General features: G+C 38.3%; 1 protein-coding gene across 1 annotated transcript in view; it reads right to left on the reverse strand.

The window, feature by feature from the left end:
• TRIP4 (thyroid hormone receptor interactor 4) overlaps positions 1–16305 on the reverse strand; it is a 69356-nt gene that overhangs the window by 20776 nt on the left and 32275 nt on the right. The window contains exons 8-11 of the mRNA XM_047074961.1: positions 15155–15281; positions 11581–11768; positions 6844–6968; positions 5166–5257 (exon numbers count right to left, since the gene is read on the reverse strand). Coding sequence (XP_046930917.1) covers positions 5166–5257; positions 6844–6968; positions 11581–11768; positions 15155–15281 — 532 coding nt within the window. The remainder of the gene's footprint in view (positions 1–5165; positions 5258–6843; positions 6969–11580; positions 11769–15154; positions 15282–16305) is intronic.

Here is a 16305-nt window from a genome sequence, read left to right on the forward strand (position 1 = left end):
TGATACTTAAGAAAACCTTAAGAGTTATAGGTTTGTTTTCAGATGAAAAGGTAAAAACATTAAAGAATTTACATAAATGTATAGACAAGTGTTAACGTTCCCCTCCTCTTTTCGGGATAAGTACAAAGGAAAGCAAAATGCTTTCTGGAATATAAAAAAATATACGTGGTTGTGTTCAACTCAGCAAGTAGGCATTTGACACCCAGATTACCAAACAACTTTAAAGATGGTCTGCTCTGACCTAGAAATTCCAGTAAATATTCTAGTCTTCATGAGAATTCTGAAAATATGTTCCCTGTTTCACTCAAGTAAGCTGTACTTTTAAAGAACAGCCTAGGGTTAGGCTAGTTGTGACAGACACACAGTTCCCCTCTTTGTTGGGTCTCTGACACGGCCCTCATGATCCCTTAGAAATCCACATTTTAGGTCTATAAATATGCAGGTTTTCTCAGTATGACAGAGGACATTTTCACATATTTTAAAAGAAAGTAGGGGCACCTGGGTGGCTCACTCGGTTGGGCGTCCAACTTCGGCTCAGGTCATGATCTTGCCGTTTGTGAGTTCGAGCCCCGCATCGAGCTCTGTGCTGGCAGCTCGGAGCCTGGAGCCTGCTTTGGATTCTTTGTCTCCCCTTCTCTGTGCCCCTCCCATGCTCGAGCTCTGTGTCTGTCTCTCAATAATGAATAAACATACATACATACATACATACAAAGAAAGAAAGAAAGAAAGAAAGAAAGAAAGAAAGAAAGAAAGAGTTTGTGGGGGTGCCTGGCTGGCTCAGCCAGTAAAGAATGTGACTTTTGATCTTGGGGTTGTGAGTTCAAGCCCCATGCTGGGCACAGAACTTACTTTAAAAAAAAAAAAAAAAAAAGAAAAAGAAAAAGAAAATTTGGGGATACTGCATTTTTCAAGGCTGTTATCTGGGTTGAATACTATTACTTCCTTCATTCTCTAATTTCTCACCTCTCAGACCTACAGACAATCCATTGATTGATGATAGAAGCTGATGATTTCCACACATGATTTTTGCAAACCTTCCTGATGATCTGTATTGCTTGGATACCCTTATAGGAGAAGGACCAAATAATACTCTCTACCCCAATGAAGACTTCAATTCTATTGCTAATGTCAGTTATATAGGCACCCAGCAGAACTGCTTCAGCATAACTCTTTAAAGATAGGGTCTTGGCTATTATAAAAGCCATAAGATCAAACGGACTGAAGGGTCAGTAAACTGGCAGGAGAGGAATGGATTTAGTCAGAAGAAATGGAATAATCAATGACCTTGGAGATTTCAGACAAATCAGATTTTCTATTGAAGGCAGAGATATAAATAGCCCAAACACAACATAGACAAGTAGAAACAAAAGCCACCAACTCAACTTTCTGTTTGAAAACTTGTTAGGTCTAGAGAACTGTTCAAACCACAGCTGCTAATGGTTATGGATTTGGCAATCAAAATGTCTTTGTTAAAAAAAAAAAAAAGTTTTAACTGCCTTACTATTGAGGTTACAAACCACAGCCTTGATGCATTGTTGCAGTCAACATCCTCCCTGCTGTTTTTGAGAGCTTACATCTGCTGCTGGCAGATAAAGTGCTGGCAAACTGCATGGGCTCCTTCCAGGGGAATACAGGAGAAGCTGTAACTAGATGGCTCTCATCTACCTTTCTCTCCTGAGTTGACCCCACAGCCTTTGCTGCATCATTCTTGTCTTGTCTAGGTTGATTCCCTGCCATTACTCAGAGGGCTGAGGGTCTAGTGGGATTTTCTTCTGGCACAAATTGGCCATGCCAGCCATACTACTCTTAGAAGATAAAAGGAAGACGAGTTCTTAGCTCAGGGGAAAGCATTTTAAGCACATATTTTAAAAAATCACTTAGAGTATAGTGTACTTGATTTTAAACAACCTCTAATAAAACTTTTTTTTAAAGAGACTAAATGATCACATTACGCCAAAAATAGTGAGGGCTTAGTATATTTTAACTTATCAAAGAAAGGCCAAGAATGTGAGGTCAGGAAGTAAGTTACTGAGTTTCTTTGGGGAAGGAAAAAGGAACAAGATGGAGAAGTAAAATGTGGTCCAAGTCACACATGAGATTAGTTTCAGTTGAAATAAAAACTACTAGATCTACATTGGTTTTCAAAGAAAATGTCATTCAGCTGGGTAATGAAAAATGAGTGTAAAGGTGCAGAAAGAAGACATAGGTCAAGAAATTGTTTCCTGTATGATTCTCCCTCAGTGAGATGACCTATGACAATAAAAGAAAACCAAACATACTTAGGCTAGCACTTTCTTAGCTATATATACAAGATACCAGTTCTGCAGTATGAAAATAGGTAGTGTGTATGAGGTAGGGGGAGGGGATTTATGGTCGAAAAGTTTAACACTGTATGTTGTATCCATTAGACGTAACAGACAGTTGTATCAGAGAGTCATAATGCACACTAGTGTATTAAGGTCTCTGAGAAGGTCTACAGTAAACAAACACATTTGTCTGATACAAACACATTTTCCAAATGTATGTGTCCATTCAGAACCACCTCCCCCTGTTTTTATTTCCCCAGAGAACACCTATACATGGAAGAGTTTGGGAAATGCTAGTCTAGGGCTATTATTCCTAAACTTTCAACTCATTCTTACAGTAATGAGAGTAAGGTTTGTAAAACAGACTAGGCAATCACATTACTAACATCACAGAACCACAGCTCAAACAAAGACAGGTAGATTACCAAAGACGCTTGAGACATTTTCCGAAAGGCAGCCAAATACCAAAGCTACAACTTTTAAAAGATCTTTATCTAATAAATAATCCCCAAATAAGACTAATATCAATTCTGCATACATTCATGAGCTACCCCCAAAGAAAAGAAACAGTGGGGAAAAGCCCCAAAAAAGCTGACCATAGGGAAAATGAGTAAGGGATTCCTATTTGATGAAGCCTACTGGCTTCTGGCATTTGGAGATATTCTAATGACATATACCAGAGAAATTCATAAGGAGAGTTGCCAGGACCTCCAGCTGGGAACATATGGAAGGATTCCTACATTTCTATGTGCTGCCCTCAGCATCCTCAGGATAAAAGACAGAATCTAAGCTCAAGGAGGAGTATCATGCTGACCTGAAAGAGAAGTATCCATGAGAAACCAAAAAAGATCTGTCAATTAGATTTCTAACTCCCATAAGCTTGCTGTACTCCACAGACTAGGATTACTGTTTCCTACCCTTCTCTACACATTTTGTGGAAGGAAGAAGACTGGCTGTCTAGTGATTGAAATCATTTGACCTTGTATCAGATGGTGGTTTGCTTGATGGACAAATAAAAAAATAAAGGAAGGCCCTTTGCCAAACCCCACCACCCACATACCAGATGCTCCAGATTCCCCCTTTTAAATTTTTTTTAACTTTTAAAAATAGGTTTATTTATTTTAAGAGAAAGAGAAAGAGAGCAAGCATGTGTGCACACGTGCAAGCAAGGAAGCAGCAGAGAGAGAATCCCAACGTGGGGCCTGAACCCATGAACCATGAAATCATGACCTGAGCTCAAACCAAGAGCTGGACGCTCAACCAACTGAGCCACCAGGTACCCTGATTTCCCTTTAAGAATGCAGATATCCTATGAAGAAAATATACTGATAATATATTAACTCATCCTAAGCTATTAATGCCTGTGACAGTCTTTAAAACTATAAGGCCTACACCAATGTAAGCAATTTTTATAACTGTTACTTCTAGACTGAAAAAAAAAGGGGAGAGAAAGAGAGGAAAGAAGATACTGGGGAAATGGGCAAAAGGCCCATGGAAGCACAGGTACAACGGTGTGGAAAAAAGGGTCTCCACATGTCCATGGTTTTGCCTAGGTCTGAATTAGGTAGTAAGGTTCAGAACAAAAGGCTAGGGGTCAAATCCATGCCAAAATGCATGCATTGTACTCCTATACATAAAGTAATCAGAGAAGAGCTAAGGAGGCAATCCACAAGAAAATGAAAGAAAACTAGAGGGATAATTACTGGCTAAAATCTGTGAGGAAAGGGTAGAGACGGTAAGATACATAAGATCAGGTTGGTTTTTTAAGTTATTTATTTATTTACTTATTTAGAAAGAGAGAGAGAGAGAGAGAGAGAGAGCGTGTGCGCTTGCATGAGCTCACAAGCAGGAGAGGGGCAGAGACAGGAAAGAAATCCCAAGCAGGATCCCGTCACTGCCAGCGCAGAACCCCGTCAGAGCAGAGCCTGATGCGGGGCTCAAGCCCACAAACTGTGAGATTATGACCTAAGCCAAAATCAAGAGTCAGATGCTCAACTGAGTGAACCACCCAGGCTCCCTAATAGGAGTTTTTACAACAGTAATAATGTTATCAAAAGGCAAATAGATCTGGAAAAGAAAGAGTTTACTGAGAAAAATTAAGCTGAAAAACATTTTCCTAAGTACAGTGGTTGCCTAAGGCAATTGTTGAAAGTACAGGAAAACCATACTGTTAGGTAAGACTCTACAGGCTTCAAGGAGAGACTTTGCCATTTTGGATTCTGCTAGTCTAAGTCTAAACATACAGCTCTAAAATTTCAGGCGTTCTCCAATGAAGCTAAAGTCTTTAGGCTCCCTCTGCTGCTCAAAAATGAAATCTAGTTATGTCAGTCCAACCTTCAATGATCAAAAGAAATAAAAATACATACCTACACGTGTGCACATACCCCCTCGCATATACACTCCCCAAATATGGCACAGTCCAGGCAATCAGAAATCAGAATTCAAACTTACTTGCCTATCATGAATTCTCTAGCTTGAACCAAATCTTCCACAATAATAACAAATCCTATCATCCTCACCACCTAATTGAAATAATTCAAAGGATAATGGAGGGTATCTTTACCAAAAGCAGCAAAGTTTTATGAAAGGTGAGGACCCTTTATTTGTTAGCTTGACTGGGGAAATAGCTTTTTATGCAGAAATGTACATGTATTAGAAACCAGAACAATCACTAGTTTTTCTGTTTCTGCACTGGTCTTGTATCTGTCCAGTATTTCCCTATGAAAAGATTATCCTCACATGTCTAAATTCAGTTGGTATCACCTTACTATCAGCACGATATTCTGTATTGAAGGATTTACAAGTCAACTATTTACAAGCAAACTAAGCATGTGTCCAAGAGAAGTATACTTTACCCACCTGTTCCTTAAACTGCTTCTGGGACAAGCAGTCAATGAGGTCCACACAGCCCAGAAGACAACCTGATGGATAGTCATTGGGAAATTCCACATCTGAATCAAGAATAAGAGAAGCATCAGCTATATATCCTTTTTGTTCCCCTGAAACTCACAAATCTGTTTCCAATTCTGAACAAATCACTATCTCTATTACCTACTGTAGACACAGAAAAACAATGAGGTTTTTATTTAGCACAAGTGTTTGCATTTTAGCAACAAATTTAGTGAGTGTCTGGCATAGTCCACTATCTACATTCTAAGCTATAAAAAAAATTACCCTTACACCATCAAAGTTCAAGGACCCTACAACTTCACTCCAAAAAAATCATTCCACCTATACTCAATTGGATTAACCTGGAGTTTGGTGGTGATGGGTTTTGGAAACAAGCTACAGCTGTGAAGAGAAAAACCAAAAAGTGTAGTAAAACATTTAAGAATGACAGAACACAGGGGGAGAGAGAGAGAGAAAAAAAAAAAAGAATGACAGAACATAAATTTAAAACAAGCTAGTCATGTCAGTCAAAACATTGTGCTTTTAAGGAAACAAGCACCTTTGATTCCTCAAGTTTTGGTTTCCTTAAAACTTTTATTTTTTTTTTTTAATTTTTTTTTTCAACGTTTATTTATTTTTGGGACAGAGAGAGACAGAGCATGAACGGGGGAGGGACAGAGAGAGAGGGAGACACAGAATCGGAAACAGGCTCCAGGCTCTGAGCCATCAGCCCAGAGCCCGACGCGGGGCTCGAACTCACGGACCGCGAGATCGTGACCTGGCCGAAGTCGGACGCCTAACCGACTGCGCCACCCAGGCGCCCCTCCTTAAAACTTTTAAAGGTAGTTCTATAATCATCCTCTCATTCTACCTTCAAAACAAGTGTATGAGTTAGATAAGAGGAAGGAAAACAAGACATCTAAGAGTCAGAAACAGTTTTTTTGGATCCAAATATGATGTGCTTGGGGGTAATTCCCAAAATATAATGGTTAAGTCAACCAACTCTGACCTGTCCAAATCCCATAGCAGATGTTTATTTGGGTCAGTCCCCTCAAAAAATTCTTATTGTGGTTGTTCTTCCCAATCTAAAGATCCCAGAGTTTATAAAAGTCATTATACTCTCACAGTTAAAAATTTTTTAAAAAAGAAAATTTTCTTAAATTAAAACAGGTTGGTTGATTTCTGGTCTTGGGAACTGATAAGCATATTTTTTAATGTTTATTTATTTATTTTGAAAGAGAGGAGACAGCAGGTGTGAGCAAGGGAGGGCAGAGAGAAAGGGAGAGACAGAAAGAATGCCAAGCAGGCTAGTCGCTGCCAGAGCAGAGCCCGACGTGGGGGCTGAACCCACAAACGGTGAGATCATGACCTGAGCTGAAATCAAGAGTCAGATGCTTAACTGACTGAGCCAGCCATACGCCCTGGGAACTGATATTTTTATTTGCACTGTTTGATGAATGAATGCTTTGAACATCTGCCCAGGTTTGCCGCTAAACAAACAAACGTACACAAAGATTAAAGTCCCTCTCATCTACTTCCCTCTCCCCCCCCCCAAAAAAAAAAAAGTCAGAGGAGGAAGGGGGTGAAAGAAGATGAACTTCTTTCCTTTCCATCAAGTAATACTGAATGGAGAATATATGTCTGTCACCTTTCCCACGAAGAAGACGATATGTAGTCTGGAGTTCTGAGACTTCTTGAGGGGAGGGTCTTTTGGCTGTGGCTGCTATCCAAAGACGTCCTCTGTGAGGAGTGTACCAACTTCTGCCCTCCACCCTTAAAAAAAATTACAAATTTAGTAGAAAGGATCTAAATTCTAGTGTCCCAGAGGATCTCATCTAATATAGCAACTCACCCAGCTAAACCAAGAGATCTATAGAAGATATCTCACACAGAGGGGTATTTTGTGTGAAAAACATAATTATAACACAATACCCTTAAATGGAGTATGAACCCTGTTCTCTAGCTTTTCCTATCATCAGAATAAAGACAATGATCTCTTTCAGGTCCTATTTTTAACTCCATCTCTGTAAGTCAGACTTGTATCTTTCACTAGCCTTGTGACTTCCACCATTTAAATCTTACACTTTTAAGGCATCCAAACTGTTCCACACAAAGGAAATCCTTGATGTTCTTTGAGTCACGGGCTAACTTTTTCTTGGAAGATTTGTTAATCGTTTTCTAACCTAACAGAAAAATCTTCACCAACACACAAATCTCTAAGAACAGTACTTTTATAGTTGTCACTTTATAGAATTTAAATAAATAAAAATGTTTATCATCTTCACTCTTTTATTTTTATTTTTTTAATTTTTTTTTTTTCAACGTTTATTTATTTTTGGGACAGAGAGAGACAGAGCATGAACGGGGGAGGGGCAGAGAGAGAGGGAGACACAGAATCGGAAACAGGCCCCAGGCTCCGAGCCATCAGCCCAGAGCCTGACGTGGGGCTCGAACTCACGGACCGCGAGATCGTGACCTGGCTGAAGTCGGACGCTTAACCGACTGCGCCACCCAGGCGCCCCTCATCTTCACTCTTTAAATTGCAACCATATTCATTTATATTTTCTAAGTATTTTATAAAGGATTATGTTCTTTGTAAATAATTAAACAACTTGACTAGTTTGAAAGAATCTTTAGGTGGAATAACAATGCATCCAAGAGAACTTAATTACTCTCCAAGGATTACAAAAAGATATTCCTGGGGGATGGGAGGTTGGGCAAAATGAGTGAAGGAGAAAGGGAGATACAGGACTCCAGTTATAGAATGAGTTAAGTCATGGTAATAAAAAGCACAGCATAACGAATAAAATGATATTATAATAGCAATGTAACGGGACAGATGGTAGCTATACTTATGGTGAACACAGCATAATGTATATAAACTTGTCAAATCACTAAGCTGTCTACCTGCAACTAATGTAACATTGTGTGTCAACTATACTCAAAAAATAAATAAGTGAAAAGAAAAAAAAAAAGGATGTTTCTCTTTTAGTTCCAATCAAATACCTTGATAATATACTCCTATTATACTATTCTTACAATGGGAAATAGGGAATTTCTCATATCCTTCATTTTCCAATATAGATGAACTGAAATAATGCCAGGCACATACATAGCAGGTGATCAAAAAATGAAGAACTAATCAGTATCGTTCTTCCCTCCACACCAGATAATCTGAAGGGTTATTGGGAAAATCGTCTCACAAATGTGGCAGAATCATTCATTTTATTTCTGTGGGATTAGTGATTGTGAGCTGGATGTTGCTCATCTGTTCTTTTCAGTAACAAAATCTGAAGAATATAGATCCAAAACAGGAGAGAAATGTAAACATTCTGATTCTCTCAGCAGAAAGCGAGCTGTTTAGTTTTCTGCTTTGGAAGAGGGAAAAGACACCCAAATTGTAGAAAACTGAGTAAGAACAGATACCTGAGGGTCTAGTTGCCCTGGAGCAGAAGCAGATTCACATGCATTTGTTCTAATGGCATTACACACATGAACTAAAAAGCAATTACAAACCAAAGCAAGAAGACCTAACCTTCAAGAAGGGAGAAAAATGACAATGCACCGTAATGAAAGAAGGAAATCACAGCTAATAATGAATACACCAAAGTAGAAATGATTGATACTAAATGCCAATAAAAAATTTTCTTTCAGAAGACAAATGACTGAAACTTACACAGTAAGACTGGAAAAAACCACTAAAAACTTGAACTCAAGTTCCATCTCTGCCACTAACTAGCTTTTAATTCAGAGAAAGCTACTTTATCTATAAAGTGTCCTTACGTAAGTGTCCTCATTTGTGCAAGACTGTAATAATACTGGCCTTATCTATTTTATAGAGCTACTGCTGCTTTTAGAACTGTAAAAATTTATTTAAGTATATTACTACTGTTATGAGTTAGGACACTGTCAGGCATAGTAAATTCTAATAGATAAAATAAAAAGGAACAAAAAGATATCTGCAGCCTCAAATTCACTGCAATATTATTTATAATAGCCAAGATATGGAAACAACCAAATGCCCACTGATGGATGAATGGATCAAGAAAATGTGGTATATATACATAATGGAATATTATTCAGCCATAAAAATAAAGGAAATCCTGCCATTGTATTTACAACAGACCTTGATGGCATTGTGCCAAAACAGACAAAAAAGACAAATACTGTATGATCTCACTTATATGCAGAATCTGAAAAAAAACAAACTCATAGATAGAGAGAAAAAAGTGGTGGTTGCCAGAGGTAAATGGGTAAAAATAGTCAAAACTTTGAGGTATTAGATAAGTAAGTCCCGGGGAAGTAATGTACAGCATGGTGACTATAGTTAACAATACTGTGCTGTATATTTAAAATTTTTTTTTTCCAACGTTTATTTATTTTTTTTGGGACAGAGAGAGACAGAGCATGAACGGGGGAGGGGCAGAGAGAGAGGGAGACACAGAATCGGAAACAGGCTCCAGGCTCTGAGCCATCAGCCCAGAGCCCGACGCGGGGCTCGAACTCACGGACCGCGAGATCGTGACCTGGCTGAAGCGGGACGCTTAACCGACTGCGCCACCCAGGCGCCCCAGTGTGCTGTATATTTAAAAGCTGCTAAGTGGGGCGCCTGGGTGGCTCAGTCGGTTAAGCGTCCGGCTTCGGCTCAGGTCATGATCTCGCAGTCCGTGAGTTCGAGCCCCGCGTCGGGCTCTGTGCTGACAGCTCAGAGCCTGGAGCCTGTTTCGGATTCTGTGTCTCCCTCTCTCTCTGCCCCTCCCCTATTCACGCTCTGTCTCTCTCTGTCTCAAAAATAAATAAACATTAAAAAAAAATTAAAAAAAAAATAAATAAAAGCTGCTAAGAGAATAGATCTTAAAAGTTCTCACAACAAGAAACAAAAAATTTGTGACTATGTGAGGTAAAGGATATTAACTAAACTTACTGAGGCAGCCATTTAAAAATATATACATATATCAAATCATTATGTTGTATAACTTAAACTAATACAATGTTATTTGTTAATTACAGTGTAATAAAACTGGAAAAAAAAGGGAAAGCGAGTATGTTGTAATGATAAGTGAAAGAAGTAAAATACTAAATATATTTTATTACCTTACTATATAACAGCACAGGAAAATAAATATAAATAAGCCCTCTAAAATTCTAAAAGTAGGTGTTTCTAAGTGGTGGGATTATAGGCGATCTTTCTCTTTCTAGCTACTTCACCGTATTTTCCAATTTTCTATTTATATTTATAAAAGCAAACTATTTTTTTTAAAGATTTTATTTTTAAGTAACTTTATACCCAACGTGGGGCTCTAACTTAGAACCCCAAGATCAAGAGTCACATGCTCTACCAACTGAGCCAGCCAGATGCACTGAAAAAAAATATTTTTTAAAACTGAATTGAGAAGCGGGGCACCTGGGTGGCTTAGTTGGTTGAACGTCCAACTTTAGCTCAGGTCATGATCTCATGGTTCGTGAGTTCAAGCCCCACATCCGGCTTGCTGTTGTCAGTGCGGAGCCTGCTTCAGATCCTCTGTCCTTCTCTCTGCCCCTCCCCCGCTTGAGCTCTCTCAAAAATAAATAAAAAACTTAAAATAAAATAGGGGCACCTGGGTGGCTCAGTCAGTTAAGTGTCTGACTTCAGCTCAGGTTATGATCTCACAGTTTGTGGGATAGGGTCCTACACTGAAGCTCAGAGGCTGGAGCCTGCTTCAGATTCTGTGTGTCCCTCTCTCTCTCTCTGTCCCTCCCTGGTTCACACTCTTTCTCAAAAATAAACAAACCTTAAAAAAAATTTTAATAAAAAAATTAAAAAATAAAATAAAATTGAATTGAGAAGAAACATGAAACCATAGAACATTAAGTTCTAACCATCATGAATAGGTACAACCACTCAACCTTGTAATAAAGCAACTTAACTCTTAAATCCCCCATTTTTCTAGACAAGTAGTTTTTCATATGATTAGTCAGATTAGTACATAGATATATGAAAGAAAAAAACACAGCTGGGCTGTTGTCTTAAAAAAATTAATAAATAGCCATAAAAACTGCATTTCAAATAAGATCAAACCATTAATGTTGCTGAATACTATATTCCAAAGGCAAAGCCAAGAGAAGTTTTGTCAAGAGACTTCCTTCTGAAGATGGAAAAACTGGTATTTTATTATTTTTTTATGACTAGGATCCTTAGCCTTTCTAACCTCAGGGTTTTTTTAAGCTATTCAGTAAAAACACTACTACCAAATCAGTAACATGAATATACTGCTTAAAGTTCTATGTGCTGAAGAGTATTATAAATCATCACTATATTGGGGAAAATGAATTCTAATCCATAATTCTAAATCAAGTTTATGTCACTGTAAAATCTTCCACTGGCAAGATTCATTTCCGTCCTTACCTTTTGATCCCTCTGACAAGCAGAGAAGCCCAGGGCTGATGCATAGAGAGGCACCAGCCACCATCAAAGCCTTCCTGAAATTCTTGGTCCTGGATTCGCAACTGGTGCCGATAGGAGTTCAATTCTAGTTCCGATCCTCCTGAATGGAAAGCCTTCTTCTGTGAGGCTGCACCTGTCTGGTCTATCCACTACACAAAAAAGAAACCAAACATACAGTTCTGTCTGACAAGGGAAGAACCTGGGGTAGGTATACAAAATGAGATGAATGTTAACAATGAGGAAATCATACTGGGCACATTTTCTTAAAGTTTATCCCACCTTTGTTTGAAACAAGGACATAAAAGGTGTAGGTATAAATTCAGAAGGAGTTGTAGATATGATAACAAGGTCCTATCTTAAAAGATAATTAGAATGCTGAAATCTCCATATGTAGATTTCTAATTCCAGCAAAAATACAACAAGCAGACCAGATATAAGGTCTGTAATTACTTCTACTGTAAACTTATTAATGATCCATAATGGATTCTGGACAATTTCCCAACATAATTGCATTAAATAAAGGTTCCAAATTTTGGTCCACACACCTTTCATGTGCTTAAAGGCAGAGTCACATGCTGGGACTGTGAAAAAGCCAATCAGATGCTATCAGGGGCAGTAGTTATGATTGTTGGATGCAAGACATACTCTCTTACCCTGAAAGGAACAACCTGTCTTTTACAGAAAGGATGGAGAATTACTGAAACAAGCCCCCCATTACATGAAAAGAAGAGAAAATTATAGGACAGTGGTAATATAGAAAACTGATGTGTCCTGGCAGTTCTGTCACAGAATGACAAAGATTCGTGTTTGTTCCAGAACAAGAAGACTGAAAGTCTTCAAAATTAAAAAAAAAAAAAAAAAAAAAAGGTCTTTATTAAAATGAAGTTTTTGGTTAGTTGCCTTAATTTTTTGACTTGTTTGATAACTTATAGGGGGAAAAACTAGAATGGTAGTTTAGAGACTCTAAGCAATCATTTAACCTCTAAAGGTTTCAGTTTTCTCAATTATAAAATGATGGGGTTGGACTAAATTGATCTTTAAGAATCTTAATGTAATATAATTTTATGACTCTAATCAACTGCTTCATATCTTAAAAAAAACACAAACATTTATTCAGTACTTGACCATGTGAAAAGCACATCAAGTATAAAAAGGGTACAGTTCTTTCTTTCAAGGCACTTATGATCCTAGTAGAAGAAAAACACACAAATAGCTAACCAAAATATAAAGCAAAATTAAGTAAATACTACCTGGGGATAGAAGCCCTTAACTGGGAATATAGAGGAAGGACTCATCCATTACAGGGGAAATAAGTGATTTCATAAACATGTTGGTACTTGAACAATTCTGAGGTCCACATTCACTGTTTTATCTCTACTACAGTTACAGTTTATATTACCTGTTTCTCTATTCCCACATCCACTTTCTCAAACTAACCTCTTATCTTTCACTAATATTATTACAGAGCCTGCTAACTGGTCTCATCTACATTTTTAGCCTTTAAGTAACTCTCTACTGTCCTACTAGTGTTACTACACTAACCTGGGCCCTCATCAGCTCCCCACTATACTACTGCAATAACCTTCTTAGCAAATTCCCTGCTTTAGTCTTACTCCTCCCTCGAATCTCTATACAGGCATGGAAGTCATGCCAATCTTCTACTAAAATTCTTTAAGGACTTCTCTTTGCCTACTTTGAAATAAAACCAAACTCCTTAGCATGAGACATAAGGCCTTTCATGGTAAGATGTTGCCTACTGTACTGGGTTGAGTAGTATCCCCCCCTAAAATTTACATCTACCCAGAACCTGTGAAAGTGACCTTATGTGGAAATAGTTTTGCAGATGTAATCAAATTAAGATTAGGTCATACTGGGTTAGGGTGGACCCCAAATCCAATGACTGCTGTCCTTATGAAAAAAAAAAGAACACATAGAGAGACAAAAACAGGGAAGAAGACCATGTGAAGACGAAGGCAGACATTTCAATGAACCCGCTATAAACCAAGGGATGCCTGGGGCCAGGAGAAGCTCAAATAGGCAAGGAAGCATTCTCCTATAGAGCCTTTGCGGGGAATGTGTGGGCCTGCCAACGTCTTGACTTTGGTGTTAAGGAACTGTGAGAGAATAAATTCCTGTTGTCTTAAGCCAACTAGTTGTGATACTTTGTTATGGTTGCCCTAGGAAACTAATACACCCACTAGTCCATCTCAACTTTTTTTTTCATCTTAGCTTCTAACAATACTTAATTACCTCTGGTTCTACCAAACCTACAATACTCCTAAACTGCTGAACCTTTGTACATGAATTTCCTGGAATTTCCTCCCTAGATTGGTCTCATTGGAAATTGTTATTCATCCTGTAAGTCTTCTCTCAAACACTATTTCTTTTGTGACTCCTAGAGTATTTATGAACACTTTCCTAAAGTCCTACTCTATGCACAACATGTGTCTATCATTGCACTTTTTTTTAATTGAAGTAGAATTAACATATAGTATTATATGAAACTATCTTAAGGAATTCAAATTATTTGTATTCAAACATGTTTCCCCACTAAGTCTTTAAGGATAGGAGCTGGGCCTTTACCTTTTAATTTTCTAGCACCTGGCAAAGAAGCTGGCATGTGTAAAGTGCTGAACAAGTACCTACAGTTAGGCTGTTTAAAGCACTGCTCTGACTGCATCTCTTTGCGGAAGAACCTTCTATGGCACACATTTATATACAAAATAAAAATATGAAAAACTGCTAAACATTTAAACATTTTAGTGATTTGGTTCTACCTACCTAACCTTAGTATGTTTCTCAGGATAATCCCTTTGATAACCACTATCTATGCAGCCTACATTCATTTTTCCATAAATATACAGGCCATGCTTTCATGTACCCATGCTTTATTCCTACAGTTCAGTCTGCTTGTAATGTTTTTTTCCCCACCATCCCCAAACACCCATTTTCTTGGATATTTCCTTTTAATGAATGTAGCTTCCCTATTAAAGCTTCTTTTATTCTCAACTGGAAGTGGTACTTCCCTTCTCTGGGTTTCCACCATACTTTATTTATATCTCTATTTGTATTAGAACTTATGTGATTTTTTTCTTCCTACTAGTCTATGAGTTCTTTGAGGATAGAAGCAACATACAGTTTGTCACTTACTATTATGAATTCACATAATAGATGCTCAATGATATGATGGAAAAATGAATGACAACAATGAACGTATTAATTTAAAACACCACTCTATGGGACTACCCATATTCTATAAAAGGTAGAGAAAGAACATCAACAAAAGAACCATAGGATTATTGTCTCAATCTCTTATTTAACAAAACCCTCTCTTGGGAAATACTCAGAAGATAATGCAGGCCAACTTGTAAGAAGTATTGCAAAAAAATGGAAAAAACTGGGGACAGAAAATAAGGTCGGTGGGTGTGTGAAAGAGCACACTGATATCTAAAGCCTATGAAAGAGGCACACTTGAAAGGAGAAATATCGGGGCCCAAACTCCTCTCATTACCAGTTACAGCAAGGGTCCACTAACCTGGGGAGGGGACTGGTACAGGTTGGGATTCACCAGAACTCCCAAAGGCTCGTCAGAAGATCTATCCAATTTGGTGAGTGGTTGGTTCAAGGTTCCATTGGCAATTGCCTGTATTGTCTCATCTAGTCTGTGATGACAAACCAAAGGATGAAATAATTGGTAATGTTCTATGCTCAGAATATCCTTACTTACCACAATATAAAATCCTTCAACAATGAGAAAATTTGAAATTCAAAGAGGGGTCCATGGATGAACTTTCCTACTCCCCACCACCAACTTCCTTCACTTCACTCCAAGAACCCTAAGGAATATGAATTAGTAAAAGTTCCAGAACACTAAGAAAATAGGTAGGGCACACTACAATCATTCATCTGTTTAATAGGATTACTAAAAATGCCAAGATTAGAACAGCTGCCTAGAAATACTCTGACCTACAGCAGGTTATTTATCCTATAGCAGCCTATTTACTCAACACATTCCATTACTCCTCTGCACACTCAGGAGGCCCTCTCCACTCCTCCAGGCTGACCTACATTCTATCCTTGTTTCAAGGTCCAGAAGTTGTAGTAAGGTCCTCTACTGGCCCAGCACAAAAGTGCTTACTCCTTTCTCTGAAGTCCTAGAGCACCTACTATTTAAATAGTCATCGGGGTGCCTGGGTGGCTCAGTCGGTTAAGGGTCCAACTTCAGGTTGAGATCAGGTCATGATCTCACAGTTTGTGGGTTTGATACCCACAATGGGCTCTGTGCTGACAGCTCAGAGCCTGGAGCCTGCTTTGGATTCTTTGTCTCCCTCTCTGTCCCTCCCCACTCATGCTCTGTCTCTCTCTCTCTCTCAAAGATGAATACATATTGAAAAATATCTTAAAAATCAAACAGCACATACATCCCATGTTATCCTGTGCCCATGGTTTGCTATTTATTTTGGCTCTAAATTTACAAAACAATGTGATGATTTCCATTTAAAGACTGTAGAACTAATCCTAGGGTAGTAGGAGATCACAGATCTTAGAGGAACTGTATCTTATTCTATCCAGTACCTCTACATTACCTACTGCTATACTCCATGTCCCTGCCAGATGCTTGACAAATGTTTGTGGATAATGATAATTCTGAGGCACAACATAATGAAAGGATTTTACCAGTAGAAA

This window comes from Lynx rufus, unplaced genomic scaffold (genome assembly GCF_022079265.1).
Source record: "Lynx rufus isolate CCGP_SWC_20201006 ecotype Redwood Valley unplaced genomic scaffold, mLynRuf1.p SCAF_13, whole genome shotgun sequence".
In the NCBI taxonomy this organism is placed as follows: Eukaryota; Metazoa; Chordata; class Mammalia; order Carnivora; family Felidae; genus Lynx; species Lynx rufus.